This window comes from Diospyros lotus, unplaced genomic scaffold, assembly GCF_014633365.1.
Source record: "Diospyros lotus cultivar Yz01 unplaced genomic scaffold, ASM1463336v1 superscaf1, whole genome shotgun sequence".
In the NCBI taxonomy this organism is placed as follows: Eukaryota; Viridiplantae; Streptophyta; class Magnoliopsida; order Ericales; family Ebenaceae; genus Diospyros; species Diospyros lotus.
Genome location: NW_026267104.1, coordinates 639,085 through 661,854, shown reverse-complemented (window position 1 = coordinate 661,854; position 22,770 = coordinate 639,085). Strand labels below are relative to the sequence as shown.

The 22,770-nt window shown below is 37.5% G+C and overlaps 2 protein-coding genes across 5 annotated transcripts in view; one reads left to right on the top strand and one right to left on the bottom strand.

Annotated features, from left to right (window-relative positions):
• LOC127793098 (probable protein phosphatase 2C 8) overlaps window positions 1-22,770 on the top strand; it is a 43,976-nt gene that overhangs the window by 8,719 nt on the left and 12,487 nt on the right. The window contains exons 1-4 of one of the 4 annotated variants that reach the window (XM_052323880.1): window positions 8,321-8,780; window positions 9,340-9,448; window positions 9,661-9,697; window positions 9,839-9,883. In XM_052323880.1, the coding sequence (XP_052179840.1) occupies window positions 8,458-8,780; window positions 9,340-9,448; window positions 9,661-9,697; window positions 9,839-9,883 (514 nt within the window). In that variant the 5' untranslated portion in view covers window positions 8,321-8,457. Of the gene's footprint in view, window positions 1-8,320; window positions 8,781-9,339; window positions 9,449-9,660; window positions 9,698-9,838; window positions 9,884-22,770 lie in introns of those variants that run through there. The other 3 variants (XM_052323882.1, XM_052323881.1, XM_052323883.1) reach the window with 3 other exon arrangements.
• Window positions 1,431-6,726, bottom strand: LOC127793097 (NF-X1-type zinc finger protein NFXL1). The gene is given in 4 exon segments (XM_052323878.1): window positions 1,431-3,099; window positions 3,102-5,170; window positions 5,272-5,406; window positions 6,567-6,726. Coding segments are annotated over 2 exon segments (3,315 nt in total). The 5' UTR covers window positions 5,068-5,170; window positions 5,272-5,406; window positions 6,567-6,726; the 3' UTR covers window positions 1,431-1,750.

The following is a 22,770-nucleotide window of genomic DNA, read 5'->3' as shown; positions in this document are numbered from 1 at the left end:
TATATATTTTTTATATAAAAATATAATATACACTTGGTTTCATAACATTTGTTTATATAAAAATATATTGTATATTATATTTACATTTAATTGGATTTGGATATATATAAATATAAAAAAATTAATTGAATAAACTATAGAATTTCTTGTCAAATACATATATATTAATTGAATCAATAAATGTCAATTATTATTTTGAGTGGGTTAACCATCAATAAATGCATTATTTGATTAATCAAATGCTGTCATCTTATATATTTATTAATTAATTATTGAACATCAGAATAAAATTGATTTTTCTTTTTATATACTAAAACATTAAATTGTAAGTAAGACTAATGCTCTCATATTTTTATATTTGTACAATCTACATTTTAGTTCTCTCAAGAAGAATATTGCTTCCCATGTGTTTTTAAGTTTTGAACTTGTGGTGTAATTAGTTTGTTCATAAATCAGGATTTGAAGACTAAAACTGATATTTTTTTTTTATATATATTTTGAATCGAATATTAAACACTACAAAAACTAATTTGTTTAGGAATCGTCGGTGGTTTTCCTGCGATCAAAGTCAACCACCCGACACCCTTATTCTAATCCACCAACATACCAAAAAATTAGTAAGATCTAACGTTCGAATTTCCATAGAACTAAGTTTAAATTTTTGGCCGAATCAAAATCGTGCGTATATACATATATATCATGAGAGAGAGATAAATAGCGAAAGAGAGGGGACGAGAGGGTTGGCTGTGATACAATTCTCGCAAGAGATGGTCATTGCTGCAATGAAGGAGACGCAGTCACAGTCACCAATCATGCTGTCACATGCGCACAGAGAGATAGAAAGATAGAGAGTATGTGAAGAAGAAGCTCGGGCAGGGATTCAATTTTTGAACTGATCAATTAATTGAGGGAGAGAGAAGATGGTAGATTTGTAATTTAAATATTTTCGATCATCCTTATTTGGTAAAGTTTCTTATAAGCTATGATGCACAAACATGTCTCATACCGTAGTTTTCATTTCTTAGATGTCAGAATATGTTAAATTTTTTTAGCTATTTTTATAATTTTAAAAACATTTTAGAAATATTTTGTAATATTAAAAAAATATCAAAACACATTTTTGTTCATAAAAATATTAGAGATAAAAAAAATTGTCTCTAACTTAAAATTTTTATTTTTTTTTCAAAATTTATTTAAATACATTATAAAATTTATATTTATTTTAAATTAAATAACTATTTTTTATATTAAAAAATATATTTATAAAAAAAATATTATATATTTTTTATTTTCATGTTTTCAATTCTTAATTTTTTTTAAAAATGTCATTTTCTCACTCCGCTTCATTTAGTATCGGTTTCTGTTTCCGTGCCACTAACTTAAACTAGAATATAACAAGAAGTCTGAAGATGAAAAGCAATCATGGAACATTATTTAATGCAAGTCTTGGATCATAGAAATAGTAAAATCATAAGGCTGAGAAGGTAAAATCCCGACTTACAAGAGAACTTCTGTTATCCCATTACTCTACTGAGGACATTCCGCATACAAACTGCCAAGAATACGAGTACAAATATAAAATATTACAAAAGGAGTTCCAATCTGAAAGAGTCTACAGGGTCATTGGTAGGGTAATTGAAAACAACACCACAAACCTTACCTCAAAAGCCAAAAAATAATATGGGGAGCCACGCTCTCCTATTGCTTATAGACGTTTGAACAGCCAAATTCATGCTCTGAATGTCTCCACTCAGTCGTATGCCTCTTCCCAATCATCCACTGTGTCATGCACCTCACCGTTGCTTTCTTGCTGCCAGCTCAAATTTGAGCTGCTAGAGTCTGACTTTAAGCCAGAAACCAATTGCATTCCTGTCTGTTTCCCAGGTACCTCAGTTCCAGTGGATGCAGATGAAGAGCTCAGAGACATTTTCGAATCTAGGACACTCCATCGATTTGCTAAGCTTCCAAGGGGAGGATCCTTCCCCTTAGACATAGATGGCTGCACAGTGGCAGAACCAGCTGACAGCTCCTCGCCTCCCCATGGACTCTCGCTCCAATTGGCCTCCTCCTGCACGACAGCTTTCTTCCATGGATTCTCCTTCAGGGACGAGGGTGCCCCCCCAGACGATGCACCACCGGTCTGAGCAAACACAACAGCCCCATAGTATAAAGATCCTTGATCTAATCTCCTCATGGCACTTGCAGCACGCGCAGGATCACTAAAAACAGCCAATGCATTCTTGTCATTCAACCAGACTAATTCGCATTCTCCACCAAACCTAAGGACCAGAGCACTGATATCTGCATCCCTTGGTAATTCGAACAGGGCAACAACAAGCCTTGGATCCATGTCTACTAGAGGATCAAAAACTGCTGGATGTAACATATTTGGGATCGTCCCTTTGGCACCAAGCACACGAGCTGGAGCCTTGGACTTTGGAGTAACATGAACCACAATGAAACGTTTTGGCTCCCATCCAGCAGCATTAACCGAAAGTTTCCACCTCTCAGCAATCAGCCTTACTGCATCCCTCTTTTCCTTCAACATTGGACAAAAAACATGAACTCGGAGAGCATTGCTTGCTCCCCTGCCCCTGCCAAGGACCAAGAACTTGCACCTCTCTTCCACACACAACACCCACTTAGGGTCACGCCTAAAAAGGTCAGATAGAACTTCAGATACAGTGGAGTTCTCACCAAAATGAAGGGCATCTAAATTTGGTGTTGTGACTCCAAAAGCATCTGCTAGAACCCGTTTGCGCTCTACCTTTGAGCATTCATCATCACACATAAGCTTCCTTTGCCCAAGCGGAATTTTTTTCCCGTTTGTTGCTTCAACAGGTTGAAGTGGTACTGGCAACTTTTGGATTATGGAAGCTTCAAAAACAGTATCAGTGTTGAACCCACCACCACCTCCTCCGGCATCACAAGGCACCGTTGTAGTTATTCTGCCACAAGAACATGATATTATGACAGGGAACTCACATCTCACATCAGGGCATGGAGAAGAGGGGTGACAAAGTGTAGTGCAAGTGTGTCTGCAGTCCCTCCTCGGAGCACCGCATGTCTGTCCACAAGAAGCCCTCAAACTAGAACCAGTCCACAAGAAGAATCACAAGGGGGTGGATGACAAGTTCTGGCACATGCGTGCATCCCACATTGTCTTGCCTTGCCACACAACTTGTTACACCTGATATCTCTTGATCCGCAAGGTATGTTCCGAAGAACCACATGTCCACCAACACACTCCTTTGCTATAGGAATTGTACAAGGCGGACAGTCCCCAAAGTGACAGCTATGAGAAGATGAATGACCACAAGGCTGAGGAACTGAGCAAGGATTCTGGCACGATGGGGGTGGTGTACCACAAGGTTGTGGAGGAGGAATTGAGGTTCTCCCACAGGCACATGTCAAATCGGTAAATATTGTTTCAAGGCAAGGAGGGCAATGCCCACTGTGACAAAGCGATTCACAGGAGTGCTGCCCACATCTTAGTTTCTTGCCGCAGGGCATTGAGCACAAGTGTGGGTCCCAATCTCCGGAGAACGAATTGTTGGAGTTAGAAAGAGGGCAACACCTCTCACTGCACCTGTGCCTCCCACAGTTTTTCTTCCACCCACAAGGTTTATCACATGTAAATTTCTCCTCTTTGATCAGTGTTTTGTAGCATTCCACAGTTCGAGAGGTTGAACTGCACTGGCATTTTTGAGTGACAAGAACTGTGCATGGTGCACAATTGCCCGGATGGCATTTCTCCTTGCACTGATGCACTCCACAAGGAAGAGTTCTGTAACAAACCTGAGAACAGGTTGGAATAGGATCCAGACAACTCTGTCGTTGCTCCTGCAAGCTCGTTTTACCACAAGAACATGTCTTGATTCTTCCTGGCAACATGTCACACTCCCCGCATGGACCTGGATGGCAAATTTCATTGCAATAATGATTTCCACATTTAAGCTTCTTTCCACATATTGAATTACATGAAAAAACACCATCTTGTACTTTCACTTCTCCCTTAACTGTCATATCTCCACAGAGAACTACCTCTGTTCTCTTCTTGCAGAAACAAGAGGCATTGATCAGAACCTGACATGTATCACACGGTCCTATATGGCAAACTTGTTCACAGTGATGTCGCCGACAATCAAGGAGTTTCTCACACTGTTGGCCACAAGTAAGAGCAGATTTTCGGTCAGAACATCGTGTTGTAATTGTTTTCTTCCCACAGGGGCACAGCTGAGGTGGGGCAAAGGCCTTACAAGGAGGGCATGGACCAGGATGGCATTGGAGTACACAAACATGAGGACACCTAAGTTCTTTATTTCCACCGTCACCAGGGTGATCTTTTTCCAGCGGCTTCCCACAGGGTTCTCCACAGGAGTGGGGTGTCAAATATAAATCTGAAGGAGGTTCTGGCCTCTTTCCACAGAAGCATAGATATCGAATATCCTTTGCCGCCAAGAGCTGAACAGCTTGGCATCCTGGGCACCTCCAATTGAGTCCCTGATTCTTTTCAGCTGATAAATCCACTGAAGTAGGTGCCCGAGCCCATTTCCTTGTACAATTCAAGTGGAAAATTGAGTAACAGCTTGAACAGGACCAAATAGGTGCAGACCTCCGCACCATGTCATAACAAATCATGCACTCCACAGTACCCTTCATAAGCTTGTCCTGAATTTCCTGCACAAGCTGAGGCAAAGAAACATCCTTCCATCCTATTCCCTCCCTATTATCCGAGTCCATATCCTTCAACCCTTTTCCCTCCTGTTTACCCCTCTCCCTTTCTCTCCTTTGATGCCATGGCCGACCCATATTATTCCTCGGACCCTGATGACCCCTATGTCGGTCGTGTGGTGGTGTGGAGCTATAATTTGAGCCTTCACCATTTCCTTCCAAATTCGAATTAAAACTTGTTGTTGGATTTGCAGCTACAGAAGGGGTCACGGCAGGAGTGGCTGCAGAGCCTCTAGGCACCCACTCTTGACGGCTACTTTGGGCAATGGGAAATCTTGACCTATTGCTATTATTATTATTATCTCTTCGATTGTGCCTGAGGGGAGAGCTCATATTCCGATCCTCAGATGTCAAAGCAAAACCCCCAATTTGCGTATCCACCAACTCCAGATAAATCAAACCAATCCAAACCGTATCTCCAAGATCTCTTTTACACCTGCAAATCAAAAATCAGGAAGCATCTCAATAGGCGTGCATGGATATGACAGAAGTAAAACAAGAAAACAAAGAAGAATCGGATAAACAAACACAAAGTACCTGATATCTAGCAAATGGAGAACTGATTAAATTATGGTATAGAGAACTTCCTTCGTGCAATGGTTTCTCAAATAAATTGAAAATGATTTGGAAAAGGAGAGCGAGGCTTGATGTTGCGACCACCAACAGTGGATCCTGAAAACCAAAAGAATAGAATTGTCTCCCAAAGTTCAAACTAGAATCTGCACTTGAACCAAAAGGTCAAGTTTCAAAAAATATTGGACACCACATCAATTGACAATTGAATAAACTTTGCTGGAGATCATCAAACCAGAAAATAACAAGAACATGATTGCTAAAAAGAGTTGAATGCCACTTCAGATCATTTATTTCTCGTTGTTACCATCGCCCAAATTATCTATATAATAGACACCATCTAAGGTGACTGCACCGGCAATATTGATAATGAATTCAATACTTATTTGTTAATCATGTCTCGGTCGTCTCTTTCTATCAACTTACCTGACAAGGTTTCTGTTATGTTTTATGTTGTTTTTCTTGGTTGCCACAACTTAACCTTAAAACAGTTTGAAAGCACCATAGTTTAAAAATACAATGTTAATAACATCAATCATGTACATGAGATGGAGCCATTGATGACATTTGTATTCCCACATTACATTAAGGATAAGAAAATAATTGATCTGGTCCTCTCAAAGTGATGGCATATTGGAAATTCAATAAAGATAAACTTATCAGAACATAATTGCTCTGGAATTATTGTCATAATTACGACCATTGCCAGGATGTTTCCAGTTTAAAATATTGCTTTTGGCATCTAACACAGGCTCAAATATGTAAAATTATTTCACCAATTGACAATACTGTTTAAACTAAAGCCACATGGCGAAGTCAGGAAGGGACAAAACCAACACCATAAATCAAGGAATCATAAAGAAATAAACAAAGTTTCCAAATCAAAATATCGGTAGACTGAGAAAGAAACAAATATTTTGGCCTAAAAGTTGTCGCCACCACCGCCACCAGGTGATTCATATGTCCAAAAATCAGAATGATCGAACGGCTAGATGTTAATTGATCTATAAATTATTTTCTTGGTCCAAACTCGCGTTTCTAGAAAAGCATCGCCGGCCACTATCCACGGCCGATTCCAACGATCAAAACCGACCATCGGACTCCCCCCGCCTCTGTGATTAACATATCGCTAATCCAACACGATCGAATGGTTAGATCTTTATAGGTCAAACTTTAATTTCCGAAAATTCCACTAATCGCGTATGTGTATATATATTCATGCATAAATCGAATCAGATATGAAGCTACGGGAAGCTTACCGGAAAAAGAATTCAAGAAAACTGCCGATCACCGTATGTTCGCCGGAAAATGGTTAGATTGAGAGATATCGTTTGTGCAAGAGGCGGCAGAAATAGACGAGGGAGATAACTCAGGCCTTAGGTGTTCTCCCCTTCAATTTTATAGCCGACCCAGCAGGTCGCGTCCGCCGGATTGGACCGGTTTGTCCGGATCCGGCTCTCCTTTCCTCTTCATTTGGTTTTATTTTTAATTTGGTTTTTTATTCTTGAAAATAAATATTATAAATAAGATATCTTTTCTATCTTGTAAAAAAAATACTATAAATGAGATAAATAATAAAATAATTTAAATATTACATCATAATTTTAGAAAATGTGAAAATACTAAGAGAAAGAATTAGAAAAAAAAATGAGATATAAAGAGATGAAAATTCGTTATTAAATAAAAAATAAATATAAATAGAAAGATAAATCAAATTTCGTAAAGATTTTAAATCATATAAAAACGAGTTCAGAGTAAATCGATTTAGTTCGATCTTATTAAATATGTATATATACAAAACAAAACAATAGCATGTATTATTGTGCACGTTAATAATATAACAAGCAAAAATTATGTATATGATGATTTATTTAATCTTCGATCCAAAATCGAGGCTATTTGGACTGAAAGACTGATTTTTCATAATTTTGAAACTAAAAATCAGATCACATCCATTCAATTTTGGAACAAATTAAGTTTTTTTTTTGGGGGAGAGATTACACCCCATTACTAACTTTTTTAGCCACCCTACTACTAAAATTATACTAAGCAGGTAAATCGCGAGATGTGTTCTAGTGACTAGGGTGGTAGATCTTGACACTACTGATGTCACTCCCAAAATTCTGTCCCAGAATAAAACATTCTGCTTCCTCAGGAATCAAACTTACTCTAAAAACTCCTAAATAAGCTTTCAGTCTACTCTTTTACCGCTCACCTAGGGCACAAACCAAGTTTTTTTGTCAGGGTAAAAATTTAGACACCAATGAATATAATTTTTATAAATATATTAGAGATTAAATAGGTACAATTTACCTTTAATGTTCAAAATAATTTTAAAAATAAATTTGAAATATTATAATTTAGTCAGAACAAAACTAGTTTAATTTTTATGAGCCTATGATGCACATAAACGTTTTGGGGTGCTATTTTGGTATTTTTGAGCTATTCTTATAATTTTAAAAATATTTTGAAATCATTTAATAATATTAAAAATTATCAAAAATGTATTCTAAATTTGAAGACATGCTTCCATTTACGAAAATATCAGAGACAAAAAAAAAATTGTCTCTTTAGAGACCAAATTATTTTATTTTTAATTTAAAAATTTAAAAATTTTCAAGAATTTATTTGAATGTATTATAAAATTTATACTTATTTTTAGATTGAATAATAATTTTTTATAATTTTATACATTAAAAATTATATTTATAAAAAAATTATATATTATTTTATGTATGCATTTTTCAGTGTTTTTATTTTTTATATTTTAAAAAAATATTATTTTTTTATTTCTATTTTATATAGTATCTATTTTCATTTTATGAGGGGGGGGGGGGGATACAATGACGAGTGATGGCCTGGCGGCAACAAGGTATAAAGTTGGGGGTGGGAGTGTAAATACCCTTTAATTTAAGACCGGCCTGTAAATTACAATATTAAAATCATGATTCGCTATTTTAATTGCCGTTCATTCCATCCGCGTTGGGGATAAATTTATCTCTTGTCCAATCAAGCGCTTACACATTTCTAAACCCTACACCACCATTTTCCAACTTTACGTTCCGTTTGGTTATTCAGAAATTCGTTTCCCCCATTTTCTCGCAGAGCGAACAGAGTCCATCGCCGGTCTATAACAGTTCGCGACGTACGATGGTGGAGGAGTCCAATTTGTGTGCTGAAATCGAGAAGTCGAACGGTGGCAAGCGCACTGTTGAGGTTGGTGACTCTGATTCGGATGCGAAGAAGCGGAGAATTAATGAATTGGTTGGTGGAGAAGAGCAGACGACTGAAGAGAACAATACGGTTGGTGACAGAAATGGTTCTTCGGAACACAAAGAGGGAAATCAAGATGTGAGCGAAGTGATTTTTGCAATCGAAGCCGAGGTAGCCGAAGATAAGGGTACGAGGCACACGATGGAAGATGCTTGGGTCATTCTTCCCGATGCCAGCTTGGATTTTCCTGGGAAATTGAGGCATGACTACGTTCTCTTTGTTTCTTTGACTAGTTTTTATCGGGAACAGTGAATAATGTTTTGGTTGGACTGTCATATGATATTTCTGTAATTAGCTTTAAAACTGGTTCTGTGATTTTCAAAACTCCAATGACACTTGGAGCGGTCCAACATGCTTTACGTTTGTTGCATGTTGAATATCGTTCAGGACTCTGCATTCTCCCAATAAAGAGACTTACACTCGGAATAGTTGCGTTTTCTATAAACTTTTTATTTATAATTATTCAGAATTGTATTTGAATAGCACAATTTGATTTTCCAACTTGTTTGAGCTCCCTGCTACTGCAGTTTGGTCATCCTTAGGTTGCTTTGATTCCCTGATTGCACCTTGCTGTTCATTCTGTGTCATTGTCGTTGGGTACCAATGCCCATTCCAAAATTAGATATCTGGGTTTATGTAAATTGAAAGCTTGTATGCTTCTCAATCATGTTACGGAGCCATCTTTGTAAGGAAAAAATCTACCTTTTCCAGTCCATAACAGCAAATAATTCCTGACCTTATATGGTTATTTGTTGGCAGATGTTCACATTATGCAATTTATGATGGGCACGGAGGTCGGTTGGCTGCTGAGTATGCACAGAAGCATTTACATGCAAATGTTCTTTCAGCAGGCTTACCACGTGAGTTGGTGTGTTTGCTTGGTCTTTTTTATGCATGCTTAAGCATTTAGTAGGTTATGTAATTGCATTTAACCTTGAACTATCCCCACCCCCAACTGTTTGTTCTATATTAATAGTGATTTGTTTTCTGTTAGAATTTGTCTCCATGACTTGATGTTTCCATGGATAGTTATCAAACACCAATTCAAGTTTTACTCATGGTGACTTTTGATAATCACAGTTGGATGTAAAAGCTGCCAGAAAGGCCATACTTGATGGTATGATATTATTTGTGTTTCTCTTTATTTTAACAGTTATTTTGTATTATTTGTTACTAAATTATTTCAGTATTTGGGTGAAAATCACGTTGTTACTTCTAGTGATGTTAAGTTTTTTCCCCTTCCCAAATCCTAACACAGGTTTCCGAAGAACTGATGAGTCCCTTCTTCAAGAGAGTGCTGCAGGTATTGTCATGTCTGCTTTCTGATAGTCCTTCTATTAAATTGCTTGACTTAAAAACAGTCTTGGTGGCGTGAATGATTGATCTGTTCACATGAGAGGTTTATCCATTGACTTCAGATAGCAATCATGAATTATATCATATGTTATTTAAGTTCAAACTTTTGCAATTGTTTGAGTGAAATGGTTATGATTTTCTTGTCACTTCTACTATTGTTTCTTGTTCCATGTGGTGCAAGGTAGGTGGGATTCAGATTTATTTTTTTTTAGAATAAGGAAGTATCTTATGTATTTGCGTTGTTTTGGCTGAGCAAGAAGGCGGCAAAGGGAAGGTTGGTACTTGCCTTTGCCATTACTGTCTGACAGGTCAAAGAAAAGGTCTAGGTTGAAAGGTAATACTAATAAAAAGGAGACCGTTTTTCTCCTTTTATAACTCTTCTGACTCATAGTCTACAAGGAAATAACAAGGTCAGGGGGATTGTGTGGACTCCCTTTGCTTGCCTTTCATCTTGTTTTCTTTCAAATTGGCCGAAACATTTTTGTTGCATTTGGTTATTGGTTTCAACCTGATGTACAACTAACATATTGTTTATCCAAAATCATTCCCCCCCCCCCCCAACTGTCATACACCCTTGCTTCAGGAACCAAGATTTCTTTTTTTACAGTTAAGAAACCTGTTCTCATATGAAAATAAATACAACATGGAAATGATGGCATTTCTGAAGATTCTTCCCCCACCTGAAAACAAAAATTTGAAAGTGCAATCAAATAGGGACTTTTGATTCACTGTTTTGTATCTATTTGGCCATTTCCTAATGGACCATCAGGTTATGCCTTTACTCTTTCAATTTTCTTTCGATGCTTATTGGGTATCTTCTTTATTTACTCTCCTGGCATTCATTGCTGCCTAAAACAGAATGGTTGTTTTCTTTTCTTTTCTTTTGCTCTTTTTTTCTTCATATATATATATATTTGTTTGAAGGAAAGGAGAGTTGGGAGACTAATTAGTCTTTTAGATTGGGTTATTGTAAAAATAGTAGCAACTAGGTTTTGAAACTGTAGGCAAAGACACCTTGCCCTTTGGATTATTCTCTATTTATAACCTCATAATTTACAACATAGGAATCTTAAACAAAAGGAAAGAATATACAAGAATCATCATAATTACAACTCATATACATTCATGATTTTTTAGATTTGATTGCTTTGTTGTTTTCCTTGATTGCCTCCACAGAATCTGCCATTTACAGTCTTGCACCACAAAGATTAACCTTTCCATGATAACCGTTTACAGTTGTAACAACTGTCTTGCCAACCCTCTTTTACTCGAGATTCCAACACTCCCTCTCAAAATGATGTATGGATATCTTCCATACCCATCTTGGATATCATAGTCATGAAGTCCTTGCTGTGTAAAGCCTTGGTGAAGGTATTTGCCAACTAATGCCTTGACTAAACAAATGGGATGCATAGTTATCCATCAACTAGTTTCTCCTTTATGAAGTGTCTATCAATCTCAATGCGTTTAGTCTTATCATGTTGAACATGATTGTTAGCAATGCTAATTGTAGCTTTGCTATCACTATATAGCAAGAGTGGCTCATTTTTTGGTAATCCTAGCTCTATCATAACCTTATTCACCCATAATAATTTACATACGCCTAGAGCCATTGCCCTATACTCAGCTTCAGCACTTGACCTAGCCACAACTGATTGTTTCTAACTCCTCCATGTGGCTAGGCTACGTCCAACAAATGTGCAGTAATTTGAGGTTGATCTTCTATCATTTAGGGATCCAGCCCAATCTGCATTCGTGTATCCCTCTATATTTAGATGGTTATGGTTAGAAAACAGTAAACCTTTCCCATGAGCTGTTTTCAGATACCTTAAAATCCTATAAACAACCTCCATATGAATTGACTTAGGGTTCTGCATGAATTGGCTTACAACCCCTACTGCATACACAATATTTGGCCTTGTATGGAACAAGTATATTAGCTTCCCGACCAGTCTTTGATACCTGCCCTTGTCAGCCTTCTCTCCTTCATTAGTTTTAAGTCTATGATTTACTTCAATGGGTGAATCTGTAGGCTTACATCCCTAGTATACATGTTTCAATCAATAAATTTAAAACATATTTTCTTTGGGAAATAAAGATGTCCTTATCTGATCTAAATGCTTCAATTCCCAAGAAGTACCTTAGCTTCCCAAGATCCTTGATCTCAAATTCTTCCTCCAAGTATTCCTTCGATTGGCGTATCCCTTCATGGTCATTCCCTGTCACCATTATGTTATCAACATAAACAATAAGAACAGTTAGCTTGTGTTCTTTCTTTTAAAGAACATGGTGTGATCAACATTACTTTGCTGATAACCAAATCTTATTACAACCCTGCTAAACCTATCAAAACAAGTTTTGGGGGATTGCTTAAGACCATATAGGGCCTTCTGTAACTTACAAACTCTCATTTGCTTCTCTGAATTGTTGAAACTTGGTGGGATTTCCATGTATACCTCTTCTTCCAGCTTGTCATGTAGAAATGCATTTTTTATATCCAACTGATATAAGTCCCAGTCTAGAATAGCTACACATGATAGAAGAATTCATATTGTGTTCATTTTTGCTATCGGGGCAAAAGTTTCTTCATAGTCCACTCCATAAGCTTGAGTAAACCCCTTAGCCACCAGCCTTGTCTTGTATCTTTCAATTGTTCCATCTGCCTTGTACTTAATAGTGAAAACCCACTTACAACCAACTGGTTTCTTATCAGGTGGCAGTTCAGTGATTTCTCATGTGTTATTCTTCATTAGGGCTCTCATTTCCTCTTCCATAGCATGTTTCCAGCATGATTTACTGATAGCATGCTTCCAATTTGTGGGTACTATTACAGATTCTAAAAAAGATAGAAAACTCTTATAGGTGGCAGACAGAGAATCATAAGTAACAGATTGGAGATAGGATGCTATGTACAACTCCTAACTCCTTTTCTCTCCTTTTCTGATAGCTATAAGAAGGTACAAATTAGAGAGTTTAAATGAAGAGTCAGAAATAAGTTTAGCTTCAAAAATTGTAGCATCAAGATTAGCAAGATTAGGGTTAGTTGCTGGAAATTGGAAGTTGTTCAGATTCAATGGAGTGTTTACTGGATCAGAGAGGTCCTGGGAATCTTCTTGGCTAGGCAGACTTTGTTGATGGGCTTGTTTCCTCTGAAAGTAAGTCAAACACTCCCCATTCCTAGGTTTGTTTGGTCCTTGTTGTCGATCAACATTTCTTGGATCTTCCTCCTGCATGGGTTTATCAAAATTAGTTGAATTATAAAAACCATCAGCAACCTCTCCTTCTTCTTCCCTCAAATCAATAGCAGTATCAGTCCATTGCACAGACACCTCTTCCTGTACTTTGGGACTAATATTCTCCCTCTGAAGAGGTGAGATGTTGGACTGAAAATAAGCCTCATCCTCTCTAAATGTGACATCCATATTGACAAAGAACTTTCGAGTAGGTGAATGGTAGCACTTGTATCCTTTCTATGTAGCAGAATACCCAATGAATATACATTTGAGAGCTTGAGGATCTAATTTGCTAACTTTAGGAGAGTGGTTTCATACATAGTAGATGCAACCAAACACCTTGGGAGGGATAGTATAGGAATAAACTCCTATTAGAAGTTCAAAAGGTGTTTTGAAATTGAGAGTTGTAAGTGGCATCCTATTGATTAAATAGGTAGCAGTAGGAACTGCATCACCCAATTAACTTTGGGAACGTGCATAGCAAAGAGCTTAGACTTGGCGACCTCCAAAAGATGTCTGTTTTTCCTTTCTACTGCACCATTCTAAGCAGAGGTATCAACATAGCTAGTTTGATGTATGATTCCTTGATCTTGGAGGTAGTCTTGGAAAGCAGTATCCTTATATTCTAAGCCATTATCACTTCGAAGAACCTGGATTTTTGTATTAAACTGAGTAATTACCATTTTGTGAAATGACTTGAAACAATGACCAGCCTCACTTTCATGTGTCATAAGATAAACCCAAGTTGTTCGACTAAAACAATCTATAAAGGTAATGAAGCACTTGTATCCAGCAAGTGTTTTAATTCTACTAGGTCCCCAAACATCTGAATGGACAATCATGAAAGGCTTAAGACTCAGTGCAGGGTAAGTATTTCTTGTGTGTTTACCGAACTCACAAGTTTCACAAAATATACTAGTATTACTACTTTGCTTACTTTTACTAGGAATAATCTTCTCTATCACTGAAAAGAAAGATGACCTAATCTTTGATGCCACTGCATTAGCTCATTCTCAGCTGAGGTTAGTTGGTTAACCTTTAGTGCTTGATCTTCAGACTGAGAGAATGATTTATTATCCAACAAGTACAAGCCCAAGCCATCAACCAGTCTACCAGAGCCAATCATTTTCCCTGTGCTCACCTCTTGGAAAACACAATGGGTAGGAAAAAAAGCTAATTTTACAGTTTAGAAAATTTGTGATAGAACTTACAGATAACAAGTTATTTGCAAGATTAGGAACATGAAGAACATATGACATGTTGAGGTTTTTGTTGCAGTTAATAGTCCCTTTTCCAAAAATAGGAAAGAGAGTACCATCTGCAATTTTAACCTTTTCCCTGCCGAAACATGGGCTGTAGGTCAAATAGGAATTAGATAAACCAATCATGTGGGCTGAAGCCCTAGAATCTATGATCCAGGTTGGTTGTTCTACAGAATTTGAGGAATAAAATGCTATAACAGTACCTTGAGTAGGAGCACTACCAGCTATACTTACTTGGGCATAGTGTGATGCAGAAGGGGTATTTGAGTCCATCTTCATTTTATTCATCAGCTGCTGTAAGAAAACCAGTTCTTCCCTTGAGAGACTAACCTTTTCAAGTTCTGGTTGTGCCCCCCCATTAGTTTGGACAGTTTTTGACAGATGACTTTGAAAATGTCCCTCATGCCTTTTATCATATCCCTTAGTAGGTCTACCATGTAAAGACCAGCAAGTCTCCTTTGTATGCCTAGGTTTTCCGCAATATTCACACCTTAGCTTATTCTTATTGATACTTCCATGGCTGGTAGGGGTTCTATCTAGTGATGGTTTCACCATCATGGCTGATCTATTTGTTGCAGCAGGCTAGAGCATAACACTCCTGCTCTCTTCTTGATGAACATATGAATAAGCCTGCTTTTAAGGTAGGAAAAGGCTCCCTTCCTAATATCTGAACCCTTATTTGGTCAAACTCTATATTTAACCTAGGCACCTAGCTAAAAAATCAAATGCCCTCTCTTTATCAATCATTTTTTGGATCTTAGAAGCATCATTAGAATATTCCACCTGGAAATCTTGATAATAATCCAACTCTTGCCATAGATTGTTTAATTCAACGTAGTATTGAGAAATTGACCACTCACCTTGTTTAGTTTCATATACATTTTTTTGAATCTCGTAAATTTGTGCATCATGTTCGACTTGAGAGTAGGTTTGTGACGCAACATTTTAGATATTCCTTGTTGTACCTAGCAGTAGATACCCCTTGGCAATGTTTGGTTGCGTTGAATTGATCAGCCAAGACATCATGTTGATATGTTTACCTCGAGTCATCCTAGAAGATTAGTGAAGACAACAATGCCTTTATCAGCTAGAGTGTAAATGGACAGTTAGAAATAATACCTAAACTGTAATTGTGTTATCCTAGTCGGTTATATTGGGATGTTCGCCCTCTATTTATAATAGAGGGCAAGGGGTAGTTGAGAGAGAGAGAGAGACAAGAGAGTTCTCATTTCTATTGTAACGAGTATTGTTGTTCCGAGAGAAAAAGGCTAGTGATTGTGAGATAGCTTTGTAATCTTGAGGGAATGAAGGCTTGATGTACTCGGGAATAGGAGGGAGGGAACTGGTTGTATATTGACTGCACAAACGGAATAAGAAAGTTGCTCGAGGGGGTGTTTTGACTATTGGATGTAGGGTTGCAATTCTTGCGATCCGAACAAGGATAAAATCGGTGTCTTGTGGTTTGATCTTTCTGCTTTGTATCTTGAATTGTGATTTCTTTACTTTCTGTTAGTTCGATATATGATTATTGATTAGTTCGAGAGTGTGGAAGAGTTTTGAGAAAGATTAAATCATCTAAACTCGCTTAAGCTGATAAGTCTAATTCAACACATCACAAGGGAGTTCTCGATCTCCCATTGTCGAGCTTGTACATCTCCAGCGACAGATTTTTGAGTTTTTGTGCCAGTGATGTAATCTTCCAATCCTTGGGCTTTGATGAACAATTTGCAGAGCATGACCAGGCTATATAGTTACTATCATCTAGTTTCACTGGACTAATAAGCAATGATGGATTATCAAAAGGAATTGCAGTTTTAGGCCTCTCAGTAGGCACCAGAGCCCTTGTAGCATTGAATGATCTAATCTCCTCTTGGGGCATTTTCGCCCAAACTATTGTCTTTTCTGTGCCTAGCCTAGTTGTGGCTCTGATACCATGTAAAAATAGCAACAACTAGGTTTTGAAACTGTAGGCAAAGACACCTTGTCCCTTTGGATTATTCTCTATTTATAACCTCATAATTTACAGCTTAGGAATCTTAAACAACAGGAAAGAATATACAAGAATCATCCTAATTGCAACTCATATACATTCATGGTTTTTTAGATTTGATTGCTTTGTTGTCTTCTTTGATTGCCTCCATAGAATCTGCCATTTACAGTCTTGCAAATAACCATTTACAGCTGTAACAGTTGTCTTGGCAGCCCTCTTTTACCTGAGATTCCAGCAGTTATAAATATGAACCCTTTGTTTGAGTGGATTATGGCCTGTTTGACTTTACCAGATTTTTCGAAGGCAATCTTGTGGCATGCTTCAAAATGACAAAGGCAGAAAATGTACTCTAGGATGCAAGAGAAATTCTCATCCTGTGAAGCACACTCATGAACTTACAGGCATTTAAAAAGCATATGCTTTTGTTGCTTTCCTTCCTGATCTGTATGCTTAAAGAGCAAGTTTTTAGGGACAAAATTCAAAATAATAAGGGTAGGTTACAGCCGGCACCCCTGAGGTTTAGCGATAATACAGCTGGCACCCTTGTGTTTCTTGGAATGTCAGAGACCTCCCTATACTATTTTACCCCTGCTCTTTATTTGTCTCTCCTCTCCCTCTCTAAATATATTTTCTGCATTACAGAAAATGTTTTTTAAAAGATATACTGAATATATATTTAAGAAGATCTTAATATATTTATATAAACTAAATATACATACTTTCTTAAAATAAATTTATAATTACAGAAAATATATATTTTCTAAAAGCATATAGAAAAATATGCTGGAAGAGAGAGAAGAAACATGCTCTTGCCATCTGCAGCCCTGGCTACAGGAGAAGTAGAGGAGAAAAGAGAGGGAGAGTTTCACTGGAAGATTTTGGGGGGGGGGGGGGGGGGAAGAGCATTTTGAGCATATTCAAAAGTTTAACAGCTGTTTTCTCAGGGCAGGGGGAAAAGCATCACGAGAAAGTCAAGAGGGGTCTCTGTTATTTCTAGAAATATAGGAGTACTGCCTGTTGGTTCACCAAATCTCAAGGTTGATGACTGTAATTGATCCAAATAATAAAGAAAAAGTACCCTTGCCTGAACCCAATAGAGGATAGACATCTGGGAATTACCAAGCAATTATTTTTTTTCCTCAACCCCTTATGCTTTTGCATGTATATAAACCAATAAGACTTGCAAAATGAAAGTGATATAACAAAATGGAATAGATGCCTGAAGGCACATGAAGTTTTAGGAACTTTGGGACCTTTTAGGAGGGCATACCTCCCATGTATATGGCATGGGGTGAGAGGAGGAGGCGAAGCTTCATGATTGTTAAACCCTGGTCAGATTGTTTTACTAAATCCAGGAAGGATATGTCGAATCCCTGATCTGACAAGGAGAATTCTCCTTTATTTAGAGAAGAACTCGGTGGGAAAAATTAGGAGAAGGGAGGGGAATTTTGAGAAATTTGGGGAAGAATCGTGGAGAGAGAGAGGGGGAAATTTGAGAAAAGGCAATTCAATTGTATTGGATGCCTTACAAGTGAGCTGGGACCAAAAACGGTTGCCACTCCCTGAATTCAAATTTAAATGCTCAACTACCTTACAATGGTTTCAGCCCCCACAGCTCTACTTTCTCCCTTATTACAGCAGAGCCGGTCCTGGGTTTTTGAAGGCCCAGGGCAAATTTTTTCAACTGTGCCCTTTTATACAAATTAAATAAAAAAATAAAAATTATTAATTAATTAAATTTATTAAAATTATAAAAATTTACAAAAGATAAGAAAAAATAATTTGGAACCTCATTTAAACCTTATTTGGGGAAAATTTAATGGGACAAAACCCCAAATGAAGGAAAAATAGTACCTTGCATTATAAATATTGCATTAAAAAATGAAAACAACATATTTGAATCTACATACTTCTTCTCGAATCTCCGTAAGTATTTCTTAATTTGATCAATCTTTCTTTCATCTAGAGTTGTCAAAAAATATTCAAAAACCGATGAACTGGACCAAATCAGACTAAACCATGCCTTTTGGATTGGTTCTATGGTTTAATGGTTAGGTTCTGGTTTTAAAAAATTAATAATCAATATATTTAGTATGGTTACTAATTTTTTTTTTTTCAAACCATGGTTTGAACCGAACCGGAATCGATATTATACTTATATATATATTATAATTTTTTGAGTATATATATATATACATATGCATAAATAGTGTCAATTCTTAGGAAACTAGAGAGATTCATGAACTTTTTTATTTCTAACATTTTATGCGTTATTGCTATACTAAATGGTCGATGTAATCTCATTTGATGAGATAGTCTCTGAATTATTTTATTCTACATTTACTTCAAGACTTGAAGTATTAATGAAGTTATAGGTTTATTTTAATTAACAAATTTGTTTGTAATTTCATATTTTGCGAAAATATTTAGAAGATAAATGTTGATTAGATAGAACCGAAATCGGTCCGGTGTGACGGATTGGTCTTGACTTGATTTTATATATGTAATGATTTGGTCACGGTTCTTATTTTTTTGGAATCTTTAAAAATGATTCGGTTACTGGATTCTTATAGAACCGAACCAATCCGAACCATTGACACCTCTACTTTTATCCTCCATAATTAATCAAAGTAAAAATAATCATCACATGTACCAATAAAATAAAAATTGCAATGAAATTTTCTTTTGACAGGTTCAAGTGGTAACTTCTTTTGTTAATTTTTTTTTAATTTTTTATACACATATATACATAAATTTAAAAAAAAAAAAAATTGTGCCCCCTTACTTATGGGCCCTGGGCTGTGGCCCTGGTAGCCCTGGCCCAGGGCCGGCCCTGTATTACAGTTATACCCCTTAGGTACACGACAATTCCCCCCTCCTTAGGTACACGACAGTTGTCCCCAAGAATGGAGAGCAAACTGGCTGCATTAGGGAATTGCTGGAGGAGATCCGACAAATACTCCTAAGTGTTATTGTCGTGGTGCAATGTTGATCACTGCACTAGCACTTGGATTAGGGGGGGGTCTTTGCTGATAGGTCACCCTTTTGTCAAGAATGGCTATTAGCATGGCTAAGGGTTCTTCTTCTCCATGGAAGGTTGGAAGAGCTCGACTGATCGCCTAGTGTCACAACCCAAGGATATATTAGGAATAATCTAATACATGTATTTTCTTCTTGATGTACGTTGTTGCTTACCTATTGTAATTTTCAGTTGTTACATTACCTAAACAGCCTATAAATAGGCTATAGTACTTGGAGAATGTATGTTTTGAATTGTTAAATGAATTCTATCATTTCTCTCTCTTGAATTCTCTTAATTTCTCTCTCAATTTCCCCTTCTTTCTCTCGGTTCTCCCTAATCTCCCTCTCTGTTTTGTTCTTCCCTAAATTCCTCCCCATTTCTAACGATATAACTTCCCTAATTTCTTTCAGTTACCTTTTAAATCTGTCATGAACCCTAGGTTCAAGACAAATGATATCAAAGCAGTCGTTCTTCAATTGTGGTTCATGCAATTTTGATAAATTGATTCCGACGACTCTTGTTGGAATTGATTGAGCAGTGATTCATGGATTCCGGCGAACTTTCTTAACTGCGACAGAATCTATGGATTTTAGTTACTGCAGCCACGGTTCAGGAAGGGGACATAAGTAAATCCAACGAATCCAATTCATGTGGTCCAAGTGAGGATACGTTTGGTGATAGGCGAAGCAGATCCAGTAGCAGAATTTGGAACGAGCAAGCTTCTCCCAAATTGTGTTTCGAAAGAGAGCCGGAGGTTGACATCGGCCGCGACTTTCTGTAAGTATTGCTCAAAGTGGAAGGGCAAAGCATATTCGGCAATTTGGAAGCCAATTCATAGACTATAACAACCAACGATTCTCAATTTCGAAGAATTCAATAGGTTGCATCACGATCGCTCAAGGAAGGCGATCAACTTAGTGAAGAGGATCTAGAGCGATCGTTGAACCAACAAGTGCGATTGTCTACAATCAGTTCAGTGGATCAGAGGTTTAGGCGATAATAAGAGTGCGCAGACGAGAAGACGGGGTAGAGCGACTCCTAGAGCTGAACCTTAGCCTTTGGTTTTTTCTACTGGTGCAATTTTGATTATTTTGGTGAATTGGGTGTTCGAGGCAGAGAAGCAATCGGGAGATCCCTAGTTGAATCTCAAAATTGATTCCGACGCATGGATCCTAACTATCGAAAATTGAGGGAGATTATGGAAATCGGGAGCAATAGGCGATCTAGATCAGTTCCTTGACTTCGACGATCTCGGCTGTGAAGGTGACCTTGAAGTGGAATAGTGTTGGCAATTTTTCCACTTCTTGGATCAATTTCAGAGGTGACTGTTGTGAGGTAGATAAGAAGGCAGTGTGGGGACTTAGGATGTACAGAGCTTCGATTTCTTGGCCTTTGGCTTGTCCCGCTCATGAGATTTCTGCCATGACAGATCTCATGCGTGTGAAACAATTGGAGTCTCAGCTGTAGCGGAAGAATGCTACAGTTTCTGCTGTGAGATACAACCGAAGTCGTGAGGAGTTTGGCTGGAATCATGGGACACGTGAAAAGAGATTGGATAATAAGTTCAGTCAGATGCATGAGGAAGTAGGCTGTGCAATACGTGAGGAGATGTAGGAGTTTTTCATAATGCTGTCCAAGGAGTGTTAATTCAGTATCCCAGCTGAATTCTTCTAAAAGTTGGGAGGGGAGGTTTCAAATAAATACAACTGTAATAGAGAAATCTTTGAGGAGAAAACTGTTGAAAATGAACCTCTGGTGTACGATGGCAACAACAACAACAACAACATATCCAGCCTTTATCCCACTATGTGGGTTCGGCTACATGAATTCTAGATTTCCATGTATTTCTATCTTTTGTCATATCCTCATTTAGATCCATATATTTCATATCAAATTTTAATGTCTCTCCCAAAGTCTTCTTGGGTCTACCTCTACCTCTTTTTGTGACTAATTGTTCCATTTCATCAACTCTCCTCACAGGAGCGTCTCTTAGTCTCCTTCTCACATGACCAAACCATCTTAGTCTAGTCTCTCTCATCTTCTCCTCGATTGGCACTACTCCGACCTTATTACGAATAACTTCATTTCTAATTTTATCCTTTCTTGTATGTCCGCACATCCATCTTAACATCCTCATCTCCGCTACACTCGTCTTTTGCTCATGCTGGTATTTGACTGCCCAACATTCTGAGCCATACAGCAAGACTGGTCTTATAGCTGTCCTATAAAATTTTCCTTTCAATTTTAATGGGATTTTACCATCACATAACACCCCCGATGCATTTCTCCATTTTAGCCAACCTGCCTTAATTCGATGTGCGACATCCTCATGGATTTCTCCATCTTTTTGAATCACTGATCCCAAATATCGAAAATGGTCTTTTCTTTGTAAGATTTGGTCTTCTAATTTTATTATAACATCATCAACTCTTGCATTTTTACTAAATTTGCATTCTATATATTCTGATTTCTTTCTACTTAATTTAAATCCTTTAGATTCTAAATTGTTTCTCCACAACTCAAGCTTAGTGTTCACTCCTTCTTTTGTTTCATCCACCAACACTATGTCGTCTGCAAATAGCATACATCATGGCACATCTGTCTGAATATCTTTAGTGAGTTCATCCATTACTAGGGCAAATAAGTATGGGCTTAGTGCAGAACCTTGATGCAGTCCTATTGTAGTTGTAAATGGTTCAGTATCCCCTCCGCATGTTCTGACCCTTGTCTCTACACCATGATACATGTCCTTAAGGGCTTGTATATAGGCTATTTTGACTCCTTTCTTCTCTAAAACCCTCCATAATACTTCTCTAGGGACCCTATCATAGGCCTTTTCTAGATCTATAAACACCATATGTAGGTCCTTCTGATGATCTCGATACCTTTCCATTAAACGCCTCAGTAAATATATAGCTTCCATTGTTGACCTACCAGGCATGAAACCAAACTGATTTTCTGACACCTTTGTTTCCTTTCTGAGCCTCTGCTCTATTACTTTCTCCCAGAGTTTCATGGTATGACTCATTAACTTAATTCCTCTATAATTTTCACAGTTTTGAACATCTCCTTTGTTCTTGTATATAGGAACCAAAGTACTCTTCCTCCACTCATCTGGCATCTTTTTTGATTTAAGGATGACGTTAAATAGTTGCGTTAGCCAGGAGATGCCCTCTTCTCCCATGCATTTCCATGCTTCTATTGGTATATTATCTGGTCCCACTGCCTTATGATTTTTCATCTTTTTTAATGCTTGCCTTATTTCATTTGAACTTATGCGTCGATAGAATGTGTAGCTCACATTCCCTTCGGAGTTACTAAGATGTC